Below are 21,525 nucleotides of genomic sequence, written 5' to 3'. Positions count from 1 at the left end.
ACAATATATGAGTATGTGTGTTGGTGTATGTATATACAGTCATACCTCTGTTTACATATTCCTTTGGATATGTAATCTTCGGGTTACAGCCACGGCAAACCTGGAAGTGTATGCTTCTGGGTTCTACCGTGTGTGCAGAAGCGTTCAATCACACTGCGCATTTGCGCAGAGTGCACCTCTATTTATGTAATTTTTGGGGTGCGAACAGACCCCCAGAACAAATTAAGTTTGTATCCAGAGGGTCCACTGTACATCTGTATTTGCCATTGATAGATAAGGCACATTTCCCTCCATAGTTACTCTCTTCTCTACTTGTGTCTTCCTATTCATCTCCACTCTTACCTCAGATGGCTGGCTTTCCTTCTTTTAATCAATTTTCTTCCTTCCTTAACAAAACTGGACTTCTCAAAAAGTTTGCTTGAGGCTTGTTTAGTCCTTTTTACTCTATAGGTTTTTTATTTAAAACTTCTTTTGTCCCTATTAAGGAGACTTGCATGCTAATACAAAACTAATGGAGCAATCCTATGTGCAAGAAGCTGGTGTAAAGCAAACTGGTATAAATTAAAGCAGCATAAAGTTACATCAGATCCAAACCTAATGCAGCAGAAAAGCAGCTACTAATGCCCTACCTAAGCCTGGGAGAGGGAAAACAAAGAATTTAAAAATGGTATTCTATGCCAGGTTGCCAGGTAATGCGACTAAGCAGAACATGCTTATGATCCAGTTTAATGCCCTCCCTCTGTGGTCCCATGCCGCCATGCCCCCAGTATGTCCACGTTTCAGATTTAAACTGTTCAGGCAGCTCAAGCTCAAGTGGCTCAATATGGGCATCTTGAAACCCTATAAAGAACAACCCTGCAAAGAAAAGCCAGTAAATAAAATTTCAAGGGAAAAGGAAGCATTATGTTCACCAGCATGTTTATCACAGATTTCTTAAGCCCATGGTGAATATTCACCCCTTGCCTCTATTCGGCTATGCTTTTAGTTGTATTTTGTGTTTTCAAAAAAAGAAAAAGCTAATGATGAAATATTATAGAGTGTGTGATCTTCTAAATGTGACCACTCCTATACTTCAGCCTTTATATTTATGTAGGCCAACATAGAAACATTATATATAAATACTGTAATGGTTAATTATTGATAAAGGAGACCCAGAACACAGCAGCAATAACTAAACTAAGTTTGGAATACCCTTCTGATACAGAATCTCACTCTTATTCCAGCACAGTCAGTAAGCATTACCAGCATATCCTGGCTTTGGCATTTGCAGTAAAAGAGATCAATGAAAACCCTCAGATTTTACCCAATCTCACATTGGGCTTCCACATCTATGACAGCTATTACAATGCAAGGAAGACTTATGATGCCACAATGCGACTTCTATCATCATTGGAAAGAGTCATCCCTAACTACCTATGTGACAGCCAGAAAAATCTAATAGCAGTTGTTGGAGGACTGGATGTCCAAATTTCCATTAATGTGGGAACTCTCTTGAATATCTATAAAATTCCACAGGTAGGACAGCTCTGCCTGCTTGTGTGTGTGTGTTGGGAATTTAACACTCATATTCTTAGTCCCACCATTTTTCCTATTCTATTGTGCCAAGACATTACCTTGGTTTGCAAACAGTCTGGTTTTCATACATTTTGGATTACAAACATGTCAAACCCGGAAGTGCGTGTCCCGGTTTGCAAACTTTTTTTGGATTACAAACCTTTTGGGGGGGATTACGAACAAATTTTTTTGGGAGGCCCCATTGGCAAAAGCGCGCCTTGGGTTACAGCCTGTTTTGGTTTACAAACGGACCTCCAGAACAGATTATGGTTGTAGACCAAGGTACCACTGTACTGGGCACCTTGAAAGCAATGAATCAAGCTTCATATTTTTAGAAATCACACTTCCAAACTGGAAAAATGAGATTCTAATCTGCTGTTGTCAGGGGTGCCTCAGGTCCCAGCTCACAAAGGACCAATGCCAGTGTCTCTTTATATACAAAAGTCTTTATTGAAGTTCATTGTTGGTTTTACATCCGTGGCGCGCAGCCCTACGTCTGTAACTCTAGACCGTCGAAGCTCCGTCTGACTCTTCCCCTCCCCTACACCAGTTTAACACCCGAGCTTTGCTCCACCTCTTCCTCTGCTCTTTTCTCTTCTGGGTCCTCCTGCCGCCTGGGGTCCCACCCTTCCTGGACTCTTCGGAGGCGGATTCCTCTGACTCCTCCCCCTGTCTCCGGCGGGCTTTGGGACCTGGCTCCCAATCCAGATTTTCTACTGACCCGCGCGCCTGCACATTTGAACTTGGCGCGCGCGCCCAGCCGGCCACTTTCCTCTTAACGGCTACACTGCTCCTGTCACTGCTTCCCCCTTCGGGGGGGCTGGCTGCAACTGACCTCCGCTCCGCCCCTCCACTCTCCGACGGAGGCGTGGTCAGTTCTGACTCACTCTCTCTCCCTGCTGGAGAAGACTCTGGTTCTGATCTGTGGGCTTCTTCCCCCCCGCTACGCTCTGGCGGGGAAGCTGGCCCTGATCTCCAGCTGCCGCTTGGGGACTCACCGCTGGCCCCCCTTGCCCTGACCCTGGGCGCCTCTTTCTGGGAATCTTCTGATTCGCTGGAGAGACTCATGGAATCTCTCGGGTCACTGTCATACCCTCCTAAGCTCCCCTCAGATCCTTCCTCTTCGCTCTCCAACTCCTCTTTCCCCTGTGGCTCTGCCCCTGAGCCCCTGACAGCTGTTGTTCATGCCATTTTTTAATGTTCTGCGTACTGCTGCTTCTTTTGTTTTATTGGTAGGATTATATTTAATTAAAGATGAGTTAACTGATGAGATGAAAAAACAAAAGAAAATAAACTTTATGATTCATTCATAATTCAGAAAAAGTGTAAATACAGTTCAGAACTATATAAAAATAGCCTATATAAAAAGGGACCCCACGCTGCCAAGTGAATGCTGAATAAAATTTGAAGCAAAGCTATAGTGCTCTGAACTTTGGTAACTGATATCCAAGCAACAGGGAAAGTTTAAATGGGATAAAGGGGATATTGCATGTGTACACCCAGATATGGGCAAGAGGAAGATTGGCCTCTCCTGAAACCTGGGATAATTCTTTTGTGCACCTATAGCATGTTATGTAGAAATACAGAATATAGGAATTATAGTAAAACATCAAGAACCTTCACTGTCCTGATTATGATTATTTTTTACAAACTCTTCTATGAATTTTTTTTTTTTTTTTGGCAAGAGAATTGCTGTCGGTGAGTGGTAGAGCATCCACTTTGCATGAAGAAGACTCCAAGTTCAATCCCCAGCATTTCCTAGTAGGACTGTCTGAAATTCTGCAGAGCCACTGCTGTCCTGGAGATAGATGGGCAGATGGTCTGAGTTGGTATGAGGCAGCTACTTAAATTCCAAAATAGCTGGAGTTATGATTTCTCATGTAGACTGTACAAAACCTTTGACAGAAGTTAGCTCCCAAATACAAAGTCATTACTGCAAATTATTTTGAAAACCTTGCTCTCAGAAAGGTGTGATTTAGCAATTGAAGAATGAAAAATAATAACAGTACAGCGGTACCTTGGCTTTCGAATGGCTTGGCTCCCGAACAAATTGGCTCCCGAATTCCGCAAACCAAGAAGTAAGTTTTCTGGCTTGCGAACGTCTTTTTGGAAGCCGAACATCCAATGTGGCTTCTGATTGAGCGCAGGAAGCTCCTGCAGCCAATCGGAAGCCACGCCTTGGTTTTTGAACAGCTCCAGGGTCGAACGGACTCCTGGAATGGGTTAAGTTTGACAATCAAGGCATCACTGTACATGAAGTACCTAGTACACTCAATGTCCTTAATTCAATCTATTCACTTTCAGTCACCACTCCCTATCTGGAGAATGAGAATAATAAAAGTCCTCCTACGTTCTACAGTGGTACCTCGGGTTACATACGCTTCAGGTTACATACGCTTCAGGTTACAGACTCCGCTAACCCAGAAATAGTGCTTCAGGTTAAGAACTTTGCTTCAGGATGAGAACAGAAATCGTGCTCCGGCGGCGCGGCAGCAGCAGCAACAGGAGACCCCATTAGCTAAAGCGGTGCTTCAGGTTAAGAACAGTTTCAGGTTAAGTACGGACCTCCAGAATGAATTAAGTACTTAACCTGAGGTACCACTGTACTTGTAAAGCTTGCTAATGTGATTATAGGAGTTCCAATTGTACCACCCTGTATTAACAAAAAGCATACATCAGTGGAACATGCAGAGGGTCCATTTTTGGCTATTCCTCTTGCCCCCTGTAGCAAGAGGAGGGTCCATTTTTGGCTATTCCTCTTGCCCCCACACACCACAGATTCCTTCTCTGGAACATTACTCAATGCTCTCAAAAAAGAATTAAGGAGTGGTGGTTGCTTGGGGGAGGGAGGAGGGAAATAGCCAAAATTGATTCCTCGTTTTGCTGACAGAAAAAGGGAACAGTACTAGATTCCAAAAGGGGAACAACACTAGATTCTAACCTACCTTAATTGTTTGGAAACCTTTAAGATGCACCATACATTCTATTTTTACTATCTTTTTTCTTCTCCCCCAATCTCTCTCCAGCTCATATATGGCTCTGTCCCATTGATGAACGATAGAAACCTCGGACTTTCTTTCTACCAGATGGTACCCCATGAAGCCCTTCAGTACAAAGGGATTCTCTCTTTGCTTCTTCATTTCAGATGGATATGGATTGGCATCCTTGTAATAGATAATGATAGTGGTGAAAGATTGTTACAAACTGTTTTGCCAATGTTTTCCCAGAGAGGTGTCTGTTTTAACTTCATAAAAAGAGTCCCTTTGATAAGATCTGTCTCTAAACTGAACAAAATGCTAGAAGATGGGTCAGAAATACATAATGCAGTAATGAGCAGTACAACCAATGTAGTTGTGTTTTATGGTGAATCGAATTCCATGGTGTTTTTAAGATGGATTCCATATTTTGCAGAATATCCACCAAAGCTACCCAAAAGTATAGTGTGGATAACAACAGCCCAAATGGAACTCACTTCACAATTTTATCAAAGGGACTGGGAAACCGAAATATTCCATGGTGTCCTTTCCTTCACAATTCACTCTAATGATGTACCAAATTTCAAACAATTTATTAAGAGTCAAAATCCTTTCAGAACAAAAGAAGACGGTTTTATCAGGGACTTCTGGCAACAAGCCTTTGGCTGTGTATTCCCAAATCCAGATGTGGAAAATGTGGAGGGGAATATATGCACCGGGGAGGAGAAACTGGAGAGTCTTCCAGCACCATTCTTTGAGATGGGCATGAATGGCCACAGCTACAGCATCTACAATGCTCTATATGCTGTAGTCTATGCTTTGCAAGATATGTCCTTACAAGCAATGGAGGACAGAAGAGGACAGAAGTATCACTTGTGGCAGGTAATAGGCTCATTATTGTCAGATGACAGAGCACTACAACTCTGCTACAATAGACCCAAATATATGTAATAAAACTGTCTCCCTAAACTCTGACCATCCTCATATTTTCAACTCCCCTTCATTTCCCATCCCAGACCACCAGCTTTCTCTCATTTTGAGCACATTAACAGTATGCATTTTTATTATGTTCCTGATCTATGTAGGCTATCTTTAAGTGTTCTTTAGGTTATTGAAATGGTATGCAGTTATCACTTTAGGAACTCTTCTTCTTATCCTTCCTTATCTTCTTGAGTGGTCTCCATCTGACTGTTTGATCCTTTTAATCAACCAGGTCCAGCCAATGGACAGTGTCCTCCAGATATTGTTAAACTACAGTTCCCATCAACCCAGACTATTGTCCATGCTGTTTAGGGCTGACATCTTTTCTAATAAAAAGACATCTGTTGAGTTCCACATTGGCTAGTTCTATTCTATATTGTGCATTATGGTTGCCACCTGATTAAGACTTTAATGCATCTGACTTATTTATGATCCCAAGGACAGCCTTTCTGGGAGTGGATCTACATGAGCATGCATGCCTATGAAATCACTTTTCTAAAAAACAAAACAAACAAAAACCACATTACGTGGTGTAAGAAGTAGGCTTTTTCACACTGTGTAAACCCAAAGTACAAGCACGTTGAGTTTGGGTGGTGGTGGAGTGGAGGGCAGCACCTGAGAGATGTGGGGAGCCAGAATGCTAGCTTCCCAGTAGGTGTGTCACTGGCAAATGGGGGCGAGCTACTACTGCCAATGAAACACAAATGAGGGGTATTTTAACTACCACCTCTGCTTTTCCTTTATGGTCTAAGAACTTTCTATATGAAAGTGAATAAAAATATTTTATCAGCCTTTGTTTGTATATTGAATTTTGGAAATCACTTTGAAATCTCTAGGAATTGCAGCTAATAATTTCTCCTGTCCCTGAATCACACAGCACATCTGTAATGAATACAACACCATAAACAATATCAGACCTTAATACAGAAGATCCAACTGCAGACTTTTCTTAACTTTTGCCTTTTCCTTTCTTATTGAGCTCCATCACTTTCTCAGACGTGTCTCCTTTAACAACAGTGGTGGGGACAAGATTTCCTTTGACCAGAATGGGATGTTAAAGGCTGGATTTGATGTGATCAACTGGATTGTTTCCCCAAACCAATCATTTCATAGAGTGAAGGTTGGGAATGTTGACCCCAACCAAGGGTTGACCATCAGTGGGGATACCATAACATGGCCCAACCATTTTAACCAGGTAAGCCTCAGTGGTCCCTGTCTATCTGTCTTGATGTCAGAAATCAATTTCATTAGACAATGAGGATGTCCAATAAATACAACATAAAAAAATTGTAAGAAGCACAATAAATGGATTGAAAAAATAGGATTCTTTTGGTTGCTGTATTCTTGTCTATACAGTGGTACCTCAGGTTAAGAACCTAATTCATTCTGGAGGTCCTTTCTTAACCTGAAACTGTTCTTAACCTGAGGTACCACTTTAGCTAATAGGGCCTCCCACTGCTGCAGTGCCGCCAGAGCACGATTTCTGTTCTCATCCTGAAGCAAAGATCTTAACCCGAGGTACTATTTCTGGGTTAGCGGAGTCTGTAACCTGAAGCATCTGTAACCTTAAGCGTCTGTAACCCGAGGTACCACTGTATTAATTTAGAAGTTGTTTGGAGGGGGGAAGTACAATTAATTATATTGACACTAGCTTAAGTATACATGAAATCACAATCAATGTCATTTAACATTCAACCAAGCTCCATTCATTCAAGTAGATGGTTTCTTAAAAGTCTGTGGTACCACAGTTGTGCAAATATAGGGAATGAACACTTGCTCGTAGCATTGATCATACCTTACTGGATGGAGGTGTTACTTAGGAAAATAAGAAAAATTTCCCCAAATATTCTAATCTCATTATTCTCAATTTTATCTCACTTGTGGATTAGTCTCAGCCTGTTTCTTTATGTACTGAGCAATGCCATCCTGGCTCTAGGAAGAAAGTGAAAGAGGGAAGGCCATTTTGCTGCTGTGATTGTATCCCATGCTCAGAAGGAGAGATTTCAGTCCAGGAGGGTAAGAATTATACATATACCATACAGAGCAAAGGCTGAAAGTCAGAGGAGTGAGTGATATCAGAATTAATTTTCTTGCATGTTTGAAATGTGATGCAAACATTTCTCTGTCTTGGGAGACAATAGCGGAGTGTGCCTTTGGGAGGAGAGTTGGAAGGTTACAGTGCCTGCTGTGACTGTAGCGACCAATATGGAAGAGACATGTTTTGTTGCAGCTGGGGCAGCTGAAGGCATCCAGTTGTGCTGCTGCAAATGCACCATTGTGTGCTCCTCCCAGGAGTCCTTCCTCCATTGGTTACTGCTATGGATGGGCAATCTGACTGCTGGTTTCCAGGCACTGCAGTTGTCTGAAAGGGATACAACATATATTATAATATGAATATCAGAACATGTTTTTTAAAGCCATTAAATTGCAGGATTTCTGCTCAATATGTTTATTGTTGTTTTTTTCAAAATCAGACTCCCCCCCCCCCCCGCCCAGACATGAATGTCTGTAAAAATTGCCCAGAAGAAGGCTAACAAAACAATAATCACAAATGTGTATTCCCAATAAAATAAGATTTTTGTCCTATGAGGAAATTGTGGGCATCAGTTTAGCCTTAACTCCTAGCCTTATTTTGCTTACAGATTATTCTAACACACAATGTTCTTCGCAGATGTCAGTTAAAACTCCAAACACCACTTAATAGGGATTCACCAGACAAGACAGAAAACTTTCGTAATCAAACATCTTTAACGATTAAACAATAGCCATTAAAACATAATTCAGGTAGACATGATTTCTACAGAATATGTGTTCACTTTCTCTGATTAAGACCACGTATTTTCATTTTCAGACATGAACGAATGTAATATATGCTCAGAAGAAAAATATCCAAATAATAATCAGGATACGTGTATACCCAAGGAAACAACCTTTTTGTCCTATGAGGAACCTCTGGGCATCAGTTTAGCCTGCTTTGCTTTTACTTTTTCCTTCATCACAGTTCTGGTCCTGGGAACATTTTTGAAGCACCACCACACACCCATTGTCAAAGCAAACAACAAAGACCTCACTTATATGCTGCTAATTTCTCTCCTGCTCTGCTTCCTGTCTGCATTACTATTCCTTGGACAACCTGGAATTGTGGTGTGCCTCCTCCGACAGACGGCTTTTGGCATTATCTTCTCAGTGGCTGTTTCTTGTGTGCTAGCAAAAACCATGACAGTGGTTTTGGCTTTCATGGCCACCAAGCCAGGATCCAGGATGAGGAAGTGGGTGGGGAAGAGACTGGCTATTGCCATTGTGGTGTCTTGTTCCTTTATTCAAGCAGGCATCTGTACTGTGTGGCTGGCATCTTCACCACCATTTCCAGATGTCGACTTGCACTCAGTCACTAAAGAAATTGTACTGGAATGTAATGAGGGCTCTGTGACTATGTTTTGCTCTGTCTTGAGCTACATGGGCTTCCTGGCTCTTGTCAGCTTCACTGTAGCTTTCATTGCCAGGAAGTTACCTGACAGTTTCAATGAAGCGAAGTTCATCACTTTCAGTATGCTGGTCTTTTGCAGTGTTTGGGTATCTTTTGTTCCAACCTATCTCAGTACCAAGGGAAAATACATGGTTGCTGTGGAGATCTTTTCTATCTTAGCATCTGGTGCTGGTCTGCTGGGTTGCATCTTTGCCCCAAAATGCTACATTATTGTGTTGCGGCCTGAGTTGAACGAAAGGGAACATCTAATAAGAAATAAGACCTGAAGAATTTGAGTGCATAGCATGCATGTATGAAGAGTGATCACCAGACAAGGGGTTAAAATTGGCTTGCTCTGCTATGTTATCTTCATTTCTTCATTGTTTTGCATGCTCCTGTGTTGAATAAAATTGTTTAATTGTACACTGAAATGGAAAATAAATCTGTAATGTGTCTGTATTTAGGTTGTGAAGCATAGCATGGAAACTTCTATTGAAGCTAAAGAAGAGCTGAGAGAAGAGTTTAGCAGTTAATGATTAAGTGGGGCTAAATCTCATCTGGGTCCATCACAAGGTGTTTAGCTTAGAATCACATGAAACCTCTAGTGTTACAAGTCCATTTGCTTATCTATCTCCAAGAAAAGAGCCTCAGGCTAATGGAGACTGGAACGGAGGAAGGACAAAGCTTGGAATTTTAGCACTCGAAGATATATATATATTGGAATCCAAGTGTGCTAACCTTGGACAAGTATAAGACATCATTCAACTATCTGAATGTAACTTTATTTGTTTCAAGTTGCTTCAGAGTAAAGTTCTGCAGTAAATCTTTTGAACCATATTTTTGCATGGCAGAATTTTTATTTCAAAGAGTCAGCTTTTATTCACATTATTTGCCTCCATATGTGCACTTTTAATGGCCTCAATAGCCCGGGTTTTGAGATCTTTGGGGGAAGTCCTTTTTTTGTTCTTGCCACCCTCACAGGTTCACTTGGTAGCGAAGCAGGAGAGGGCCTTCTCAGTGGCTACATACAGACTTGGGAACTTCCTCCATAGAGAATTTATCTCTCCCGGTTGTCCTTCCTTCAGCAGGTGACAGCAGATGTCAGGAGGTGACAGCAGGCAGAATACATATTGAGTCTGTCAGTGCCTATCGCTTGATGCATCACAGGTCAATCTTACTAAGCGTCTCACAGTTGGCTTCAAACTCATAACTCTCTGGTAAAAGGGGTGCTTTGAGGCAGTTAATGCTTCTCAAGTGCTCCCCCATATCCTGACCAACATCCTCTTGTTTAATGTGGATTTATGAGGGAACATTTATTGAGACCGCTCATAGTGCAATAAGAAGGAGACGCAGGCATAAGGTATCCATGAATGAAGGTAAAGATAAAGGTACCCCTGCCCGTACAGGCCAGTCGTGTCTGACTCTAGGGTTGTGCGCCCATCTCACTTAAGAGGCCGGGTGCCAGCGCTGTCCGGAGACACTTCCAGGTCATGTGGCCAGCGTGACGAAGCTGCTCTGGCGAGCCTGCACCAGCGCAGCACACGGAAACGCCGTTTACCTTCCCGCTATAAAGCGGTACCTATTTATCTACTTGCACTTAAGAGTGCTTTCGAACTGCTAGGTGGGCAGGAGCTGGGACTGAATGACGGGAGCTCACCCCTCCGTGGGGATTCGAACCGCCAACCATACGATCGGCAAGTCCTAGGCGCTGAGGTTTTACCCACAGCGCCACCCCGTCCCTGAATACCTTGTTGCTAACCCCTACCACAAATATTTGAATCCAGTGTCCTCTTCATGCTGCGGGTCATTCCAAACTTTCCCTGCCTTCCTACCTAACTAAAGCGTGAGGGAAATCTTCTCTCCAGAATACGTGACAAACAACTTTTCTTAATTCCTAAAGGACTCCACACCCTCCATTTAGGAATTGTTGTTAATGTAATAATTAACTACACAATTGGCTAGTCAGAAGGGCTGTCATTTGTTATGATATTCAGCCAAACCCCTGAGGAACTTCTTTGGCTGTTAGCAGAACAGAGAGCAAAGAGTGTGAAGGTTGTCATAAATATATCCAGTAAAAGTCAGGGATATGGAGTGGCGCTGGGTACACACAGGGGTTCACAGCTCTGCTCTTGGATACTCCAGCCTTCAGACTTCTGTACTGAGGATGGTGGTTGTAGTCATTTTGCTGCTGGCTCTGCTTCCTCCAATGGGATGCCAGACTCACACTGTTCAGTGCAGTATCTATTACCCACAGCCTCCACTTCACAAATATCATCAACAAGGAGATTTCATAATTGGTGGAATTGCTTATGATGCTGGTGTCATGCTCAGTGAACTAGCCTTCAGGGAAGAACCCCTGCCAACATTGACAGAACCATTAGTGTAAATCCTGAATGATTGTTTTTTTCCTTTCCAAGTATTGTATTAATTTATTTTATATAATAATAAGATTCCACTAGGACAATTTGTGCTAGAGCTGCAGCTAAAGAACACAAAATGGAGGCATAAATCCTATCCACCAAAAGCTAGTGTGAAGTGAGATGCTGCAAATTAATGCAGCATAAAGTTACACCAGATCTAAACCCTGTTCGGCAGCAGGGCTCCTGCTGCTACTCTGTCCATGCCTGGCTGAGGGGGGAAAGCGTACTATGCTAGATTGCCAGGTCACATGACCAACTGAACATGCTTAGGATCTAGCAAAAGTTCTGCTCTCTGGTTCCACCTCTGCATTGCCCCTGGCATGCTCCTTTTTTCAGTCTTAGACCAGCTTGGCTCAACCAGCTTCATCACAGCCATCTGAACCCTCCATTTTCTATGATGACTAAGTTATGCTCATGTATGCTAAGCTGAACTGGGGTTGAGGAATTAATACCAACTGAGCAAGGTTAAGCCAGAGATCCAGTGAATTCTAAAATGCTCATCCTGGTAGATATTGCCATAGGATTGCCTCCCCAATCTGCTCCATCTTCACCAGTTAAAAAAAACAAAAACAAAAAACCCACCATCCCATCTGTTTTGTTAAAATATAACAAAACAGATGGGATGGTGGGGTGTTTTTTTTTTTTTTTTTTTTTGCTTATTTTCAAAAAAGCTTTATAATAAAATAAATGATAAAAATCTAAAAACTTATTTTAATCAGAATGGAGAGTTTTATATTGTAAATGTGACTGCTTACATAGTTATTTTTTTATATTTATGTAGGCCACCTTATAATTATACCCAACTTATATATAAATACTGTAATAATTGATTGTTAATAAAAGAGACACAGAAAACATTGGTAATAACTAAACTAAGTATGGAATATCCTTCTGAAAAAGAATCTCACACTTCTTTCAGCATAGTCCCTAAGCATTACCAGCACATCCTGGCTTTGGCATTCACAGTCAAAGAGATCAATGAAAACCCTCACCTCTTACCCAATCTCACGTTGGGCTTCCACATCTATGACAGCTATTGCAATGCAAAGAGGACTTATCATGCTACAATGCTACTTTTATCCACAGAGGAGAGATTTATCCCTAACTACATATGTGAGCAACAGAAAAATCTAATAGCAGTCATTGGCGGAGTGGATGCCCCAATTTCCATCAATGTGGCGACACTCTTGAAAAACTATAAAGTTCCACAGGTAGGAGAGCTCTGCTTTCTCTTTCCCTCCCTCCCTCTATGTGACCCTCCACATTTCCTATTCTATTATTTCCAGACATTAATGTGAGTCTTAAAAATACGGAGACTTCCTTTTTTATGAATCTCACATGCAAACTGAGTTTTAGGATCCTGTTTCTGATAAGGTTTTTAAGATGCTGTGAGTGCTGCTGTTACTTTATTTATTTCAGGAGTTTAAATGTGCAATTTTGGGTTGCTAGTTGACATGGCTGGAAATGATTTTTTCCTCTCAACCTGATTGGCATTTGGTTGGGGTTTGTTTCATATTTCCTTATTTCACTGCTGTCATTTGTCAAATAACGTGCCTAACTGGGCAATAAGAATTTTCTTTTGTGTTACTGTATTTATTTCAGGAGGAGTTTAAAATGCAATTTGGGGTTACTAGGTGACAGGGGTTTGTTTCATGTTTCCTTAGTAAAATTGTGTCCTTTTTTGTTAGGTGGAAGAAAATTGTTTGTATGAAGGGGGGAATGGCATCAGGCAAGATCAACATAGTATAGGGGAACCCCCATAAGGGGCCTGATAGCAGGATTTACCACAGCACGCCCAAACTTGGGTTGTGTATCTACCTGGGTGGAAACTCCACCCTGGTTACCTAGTGAGACCTTGATTCCTTGGCTTGCACCACAGCAAGGTTGAACCCTGGCCAACACCCATGGGATGGGCTTGGGCTGGTCCAAATCCAGCAGATCTGTTCCATCATCATGGGGCTTGTGGAATATGAACTGATCCTGTCACTAATGGCATGCCAAATATTACCCTTCCTGCTGATGTTAATCAAAATTTGGTCTGATTTTATCCTATAACCGTTGTACAGTCTGATTATTTCGCTGCTCTCACTGGTCAAATAATGTGTCAATAAGAATTTTGCTCTGAGAATGTTGCTGTAATCAAGCAATTATAGATGCAAACTTTGAGCAAGGAAATCCACAGTGCATTTCCTCTCAGTGCATAAATCCACTTGATGGCTATTGATCATTGTATATTCTTTCAGCCATGAATGCCTAACTCAAGCATTTGAATAGTCAAATTCAGTACCTGACGTTGTATTTCTAAGGGTTGCTAATATAATATATGGGTGGAATTCACTGGCAAAATCCATTTATCAGTGGAAATTGGAGCGGGGTGGTGTGGTGTTGGTGTTTTGGGTTTTGTTTTGTTTTTGCAATTTTTTGCATCCTTTTGCCCTCAAACTAGAAAATATCTGCTGGGGTGCGGTCCCCAATCCTCTATAACAGATATATTTCATTCTTCATAGAGATGGAATTGTGAGAATTCATTCTCTGATGGATGGCTATCTATCCTGGGTGCCTTAGTAGAGATTCTTGCTTTGCAAGGGCTTGGAATAAATGACTCTTGGGGTCCCTTCCAACTCTACAATTCTATGAGATTCTATAGTTGGCTTCCATCAGCAGAGGTGAAAGCACTGGTTTCCAATTTCCATGAATGGATTTGAAAACTTTAATATGCAATTTGCATTCTATTATTATCGCCTTTCTTTTTCTCCACTAAAATTCCTTTAGCTCATATATGGCTCTGCTCCATTGAAAACAGATGGAAACCCAGGAATTTCTTTCTACCAGATGGTACCTAATCAAGCACTTCAATACACAGGAATTCTCTCTTTGCTTCTTTATTTCAAATGGATATGGATTGGAGTACTAGTAATGGATAATGAAAATGGTGAAATTTTTTTACAAACTGCTTTACCAAAATTTTCCCAGAGAGGTGTCTGCTTTGACTTTATAAAAACAATGCCTATCTTTATGTCCACCTCTGAATTGGCTGGAATTCTTGAAGATGGATTAAAAATACATAATGAACTTATGAATAGTACAGCCAGTGTGGTTGTGTTTTATGGTGAATCTTATTCCATGTTGATTTTGAGATGGATTCCGTATTTTGCAGAACATCCACCAAGTCTACCAAAGGGATTAGTGTGGATAACAACAGCTGAAATGGAACTCACTTCCTCAGTTTATCAAAGGGATTGGGAAACAGAAATATTCCATGGTGTCCTGTCCTTCTCAATCCATTCCAATGACCTATTAGCATTCCAAGCATTTGTTGAGAACCGAAATCCTTTAAACACAAAAGGAGATGGTTTCATCAGGGACTTCTGGGAACAGGCCTTTAACTGTGTATTCTCAGATCCAAATGTGGAAGATGTAAAGGGGAATATTTGCACTGGGAAGGAGAAACTGGAGAGCCTTCCTGCTCCATTCTTTGAGAAGACCATGAATGGCCACAGCTACAGCATCTACAATGCTGTCTGCGCTGTAGCCCATGCTTTGCATTACATGTCTTCAACTAGATTCAGATATCAAGCAATGGAAAGAAGAAGTGGATGGAAGTACCAGAATCAACAGTTGTGGCAGGTAACATACTAAATATTGTCAAAAGGCAGATCAACATAAGTGTGCTACAATAGTTATTACCGGTAATTTGCATAAATACTGTGTCCCCAATTCCTTCACATCCTAATCTATATAAATATCGCTTTAATACCCTTTTCCCCTTTCTGTCCTTAAATTCCTAGAAGGTTTCCAAATTACTATTTGATTTCCTCAATCAGCCAAGTTCACCCAACTGGTCGTACCCTCCAGATGTTGTTGGACTTCAGTTCCCATCTTCCAGGCCATTTTCCATGCTGACTGATGCTAATGGCATTTGTAGTGAAAGCCCTGTTATATATTTTGTGATTGGTAGCCATTCTGTTATGAATTTTGCGCATCTGATTCATTTTGTTAAATTATTGAACCAGACCCAAGCCTTCTGGGAGCAGATCTACATGAATATGTATGTCCCTTTAAGTCACATATTTTATTTAAAAAAAATAATATATTATGGTGTCAGAAGTAGGCTTGTTTGCTCACTCAGTTAGCCCAAACTGAAATGGTGTTGGCATTAGAGACTATTAAAACACTAACCGTATAATTCAACGCTCTTGAAAACATAGAAACAGAAGCTTTAGAACCTAAAATGCTTTAAAGTCAATTTATTAGAATTTCCTCTGCCTTCTTTATTAAAATTTATTACCCTTGGTATAGGTTTTTATATTCTCATCTTGTATTTTGTGTTGTATTTTGCAATGCTACCTTCCAAGTGGTTGCATATGCATGAATAAGTATGGCACTTGAATCACATGTTAATTTTTTTAAGAAATACTGTATGGTGTCCAAAGCAAGCTCGTTTTCTCACTGAATCAACACAAACTAAAATCGCGTTGGCCTTATTGACTGTTAAAATATTGTGTTTCAACACTCTCAAAAATATAGAAACAGAAGCTTCAGAACCTAACGTGCTTTAAATTCAATTTATTAGAATTTCCTCCTCCTTTTCTGAATTATAAAGAGTGAGCTTCTTTATCATACTTTCTAACTCAAAAACCATAAACAAGGAATGACTTTACTATCAACGATCCAACTGCAGGCTTTTCTCAACTCTTCCCTTCTCCTCTTCAAATCAGCTACATAATTTTCTCAGACGTGTCTCTTTTAACAACAGCGGTGGGGACAAGGTTTCCTTTGATGAGAATGGGGAGTTAGTGGCTGGATTTGATGTGATCAACTGGATTGTTTCCCCAAACCAATCATTTCATAGAGTGAAGGTTGGGAATGTTGACCCCAACCAAGGGTTGACCATCAGTGGGGATGCCATAACTTGGCCCAACCATTTTAACCAGGTAAGCCTCAATGGTCACCCATTTGAGAAGACACCTGGTTCTGAGTAAGCACTTGCACTCTGCCCTGATGTGTAAAATTAGATTCATCAGACAATAAGGAAATGCAATAAAATACTGAGGGTCTGATTTGGAACTTTTTAGAAAACGTAAAAATTACATTGGATGGATGAGGAAGTTTTTTGGAGCTAGTATTAAACAAAAAGATCCACACCAGTGCCCGTCCTGGCTGATTAGAGCATGTCCGGATGAGGTGCAGGCCCTCCTGGGGGATATCATCAATTTGTCCCTTGGCACCGGGACATTCCCAGGGAAATTGAAGGAGGCAGTGGTGCGTCTGCTCTTAAAGAAAACATCATTAGATCCCTTAGATCTATCAAATTACCGCCCGGTTTCGAATCTTCCATTCCTGGCCAAGGTGATTGAGAGAGTGGTTGCTGAACAGCTTGGTGGGTTTCTGGATGAAACATCGGCTCTGGATCCATTCCAGTCCAGCTGGTCATGGGACCGAGACGGCTCTGGTCGCCCTAACAGATTATCTCCGCAGGCAGCTGGATTGAGGCGGGTTGGGCTGCTGATTCTTCTAGACCTGTCAGCAGCCTTCGACATGGTCGATCACGAACTCCTGGACCACTGCCTTGCTGACGTGGGGATCCAGGGCACAGTCCTTCAATGGCTGTGCTCGTTTCTCTCTGGTCAGGGACAGAGGGTGGCACTTGGGGGGAATTGTCATTGCACCACTCCTTTGTGTGTGGAGTGCCTCAGGGTGCCCCCTCACCCAGCTTGTCCAGAGTTTTGGGCTGGGCTGCCATCAGTATGCTGATGACACCCAACTTTATCTGTTGATGGATGGCCATCCTGACTCGGCCCCAGACACACTGATCAGATGTTTGGAAGCTGTAGCTGGATGGTTACATGGGAGCCGGTTGAAGTTAAATCCTTCGAAGACAGAGGTCCTCTGGCTGGGACGGGACGATACGGGATTGAGGGGGCAACTCCCATCTCTTGCGGGGGCACAATTAGTGCCAGCACTGTCCGTTAAGAGTTTGGGTGTAATCTTCGATAGCTCCCTCTCCATGGAGGCGCAGATTACAGCTATGACAAAGGCGGCATTTTTTCATCTCCGCCAAGCTAAGCAGTTGGCTCCTTACATCTCTCGCCCTGACCTAGCCACTGTGATCCACGCAACGGTCACCTCCAGAATGGATTATTGTAACTCGCTCTACTTGGGGCTGCCCTTGAGGCTGACCCAGAAACTCCAGCGGGTGCAGAATGCCGCGGCGAGACTCCTTACGGGGTCTTCGCTGTGAGATCACATTCACCCAGTGCTATACCAGCTGCACTGGCTCCCGGTGGAGTACAGGATCAGGTTTAAAGTGCTGGTTTTAACCTTTAAAGCCCTATACGGCCTAGGACCCCCGTACCAATGGGACCGCGTCTCCTGGTATGTCCCACAGAGGACCGTATGGTCTTCAAATAAAAACATCCTGAAGGTCCCAGGCCACAGAGAGTTTAGGCTGGCCTCAACTAGAGCCATGGCTTTTTCGGCTGCGGCTCCAATCTGGTGGAATGCTCTGTCACAAGAGACTAGGGCCCTGCGGGATTTGACATCTTTTCGCAGGGCCTGCAAGACAGAGCTGTTCCACCAGGCCTTTGGTCATGGCACAGCCTGACTCCCTCCTTTGGCAATCTTTACAGAACTTAAGCTTATGGTTGCCATCAATTTGATTTTAATTAATTTTTATAATGAAATGTTTTTAGAATGTTGCACTATTTTATTGTAGTTAGCCACCCTGAGCCCGGCTTCAGCTGGGGAGGGCAGGATATAAATAAATTATTATTATTATTATCTTGACCGGTTTATGTATACATGAAATCACAATCTATGCCATTAACCAAGCTCCATCCTTTCCAGAAGAAGGTTTCTTAAGAATGTGTAGTACTATAATTATTATGTTAATTTAAAAAGGTGCACTTCCTAGCAGCATTTGTGACACATTACTGAAAGGAAGTATCACTTAAGTACACCTAAAAGTTGGCTTCAATATTCTAATCTCATAATTCTCAAAATTACTATTCTGGGCTCTCATATATGGATTAGTCTCAGCCTCTTTCCTTATGTACCGAGCGGTGCCATCCCGGAACTAGGAAAAGAGTGAAAGATGGGGAACCATTTTGCTGTTATGATTGCATCCCATGTCCAGAAGGGAAGATTTCGGCTCAGGAAGGTGAGTATTCTGCACAAACTGTACAGTTTACAAGTGAATGGCTTTAGCTGGAATTCAGAGGAATGTGCCTATAAATTAACAACTTTATACCAGGTTTAGCATGTGATTGAAATGTTTGTTAATCCTGTAGGTAGTTGCTGAAGAAGAAACTGGTTTGTGTCTGTAATTATTTGCCTCAGAGTCCCTGTCAGGGAAATATGTTGGGTATTAAGTACAGTGGCTTTTGTACAGTAGCTAGATAATGGGCAGTACTAGTAACAGTTTATCAGAGAAGATAACTTCCAAATGTATGATCAAGCTTCAAACACTCACACACACACACACACACAGAGAGAGAGAGAGAGAGAGAGAGAGAGAGAGAGAGAGAGAGAGAGATCAAAAATGGTTTTCTGACTTATCATCAATGGCAATAAGCCTGAAAGAAAATGTTTTAGGAATGAACTTAACTTGGTCCAGTCTTTGAAGAGTATTTCGATCCTTCAATTGTTGCAAAAGCAGGAGGCCAATTCTTTATGATAGTTGGATCCCACCATCTATTCATCTAACACAACACACAATGATACGAATACATTTCCATGATAAAATGGAAATTTACAAAGAAGGAATCAGAAATGAAGAATGAGCAAAATACATGACCAACCTAAACAGAGCAGTACAGACGAAAATAATTGGAAATTTATAAAAAGAAAAGTTTAGGGTTTTTGCTCTATTTTTTAATCCATTGACTTTAAAATGGATTGCAACTTTTTATTCCAGTAGAGGAGGACTTTCAAAATTACTATGCTTTGCATTTTTCTATGTGAATAATTTTTAGCATTTTAATAAAGTGAAAATAATATCTATGTAGTCTAGTGGTCAAAATGTAAGGTTTTTATCTGGGACAGCAAGGTTTAAAGAACGCTTTCAATACCACACAAAACAGGCATACCTCCTAGCCTTATTTTGCTTACAGATTATTCTAACATACAATGTTCCCCGCAGATGTCAGTTAAAACTCCAAACACCACTTAATAGGGCTTTCGCCAGACAAGACAGAAAACTTTGGTAATCAAATGTATGACATTGTACATTAGAATACAAATATCATTACACATGAAAAAAATAGCCATTAAAATGTGATCCTCCTAAATCAAGGATCCCACAGGGTGTGTTGTTGCTAGGCATGGCCCAAGGCTTGTCTATTGCACCCCAGGATCGCGCTTGAATGTTTGAGCCAATTGGGGCGAGTGGCGTGATCCCAGGGACCTATAAATGTAGCAGCACAATGGGGGTGGGGCACTTGTTTTGCGCTGCCGAACACCCGCCATTCCTCCCTATTTTAGGTTCTACTGTTTTGGCCTTGATTTGGATTGGGTTGCCTGCTTTGGAGCAGGGTCTGTGTAGGAATTTTTCCATTTGGCAGATTGGCTTTAGCCACTTGGTTTTCGCCTACCCCCTTAGCCATCGTCACAACTTTGTAAGGTTTGGCGGTTAGGCATTGGTTTATAGAAATGTGTGGGAGGGGAGGTGTGGCCATCACCTGTCCCTCCAGAAATAGGGTATTCCGGTAAAGGAATCTGGGGGTCCTGGATCTCGTCCGAAGTCCGCTTGAGGGGCTAGGGCCATGCCAGGACCACAGGAACACCGGGATGAGCTTCAATCGATCTTCAACAATGTTGCTCCCTCAGCTTGTTGTTTACCCTTACAGACTGCCAGCCAGAGAGGCAGGAGTCAGTTATAGTCCCTGAACAATGCCTAGGACAATATCACTTAATAAAGTTGTTGCCTAAATTTTGCACAAAAACTTAAAAGTAAAATTATGTGTCCGTTTGAAGTTATTTACTGGGGAAGGGCTTTGGGGCCTGGGGCGCATCATAATTCAGGTAGACATGATTTCTACAGAATATGTGTTCACTTTCTCTGATTAAGACCACATATTTTCATTTTCAGACATGAACGAGTGTAATATATGCTCAGAAGAAAAATATCCAAATAATAATCAGGATACGTGTATACCCAAGGAAACAACCTTTTTGTCCTATGTTGAACCTCTGGGCATCAGTTTAGCCTGCTTTGCTTTTACTTTTTCCTTCATCACAGCTTTGGTCCTGGGAACATTTTTGAAGCACCAACACACACCCATTGTCAAAGCAAACAACAAAGACCTCACTTATATGCTGCTAATTTCTCTCCTCCTCTGCTTCCTGTCTGCATTGCTATTCATTGGACAACCTGAAATTGTGGCGTGCCTCCTCCGACAGACAGCTTTTGGTATTATTTTCTCAGTGGCTGTTTCTTGTGTGCTGGCAAAAACCATGACAGTGGTTTTGGCTTTCATGGCCACCAAGCCAGGATCCAGGATGAGGAAGTGGGTGGGGAAGAGACTGGCTATTGCCATTGTGGTTTCCTGTTCCTTTATTCAAGCAGGCATCTGTACTGTGTGGATGGCATTTTCACCACCATTTCCAGATGTCGACTTGCACTCAGTCACTAAAGAAATTGTACTGGAATGTAATGAGGGCTCCGTAACTATGTTTTACTCTGTGTTAAGCTACATGGGCTTCCTGGCTCTTGTCAGCTTCACTGTAGCTTTCTTTGCCAGGAAGTTACCTGACAGTTTCAATGAAGCAAAGTTCATCACTTTCAGCATGTTGGTCTTTTGCAGTGTTTGGGTATCTTTTGTTCCAACCTACATTAGTACCAAGGGAAAATACATGGTTGCTGTGGAGATCTTTTCTATCTTAGCATCCGGTGCTGGCCTGCTGGGTTGCATCTTTGCACCAAAATGCTACGTTATTGTGTTGCGGCCTGAGTTGAATGAAAGGGAACATCTAACAAGAACTAAGACCTGAAGAATTTGAGTGCATAGAATGCATACATAGGGTTCACAAGACAAGGGGTTAAAATTGGCTTGTTCTGCTATGTTATCTTCTTTCCTTTATCATATTGTGAGCTCCTGTGTTAAATAAAATTGTTTAATTGTACACTGCA

The 21,525-nt window shown here is 41.8% G+C and overlaps 1 protein-coding gene and 1 pseudogene across 1 annotated transcript; both read left to right on the top strand.

The window, feature by feature from the left end:
* Positions 1 to 749: 749 nt before the first annotated feature.
* Positions 750 to 9,272, top strand: LOC114583195 (vomeronasal type-2 receptor 26-like; annotated as a pseudogene).
* A 3,002-nt stretch (positions 9,273 to 12,274) lies between these two features.
* Positions 12,275 to 21,386, top strand: LOC114583196 (vomeronasal type-2 receptor 26-like). The gene is made up of 5 exons (XM_077918152.1): positions 12,275 to 12,607; positions 14,370 to 15,023; positions 16,115 to 16,330; positions 18,429 to 18,555; positions 20,485 to 21,386. The coding sequence occupies exons 1-5, from the start codon at positions 12,275 to 12,277 to the stop codon at positions 21,384 to 21,386; spliced, it is 2,232 nt and encodes a 743-aa protein (XP_077774278.1).
* Positions 21,387 to 21,525: the final 139 nt, after the last annotated feature.

The sequence above is a fragment of the Podarcis muralis genome, chromosome 13 (genome assembly GCF_964188315.1).
Source record: "Podarcis muralis chromosome 13, rPodMur119.hap1.1, whole genome shotgun sequence".
Classification (NCBI taxonomy): domain Eukaryota; kingdom Metazoa; phylum Chordata; class Lepidosauria; order Squamata; family Lacertidae; genus Podarcis; species Podarcis muralis.
Note: the sequence above shows the minus strand (reverse complement) of the source record. Positions and strands in the feature narration are given on the sequence as shown.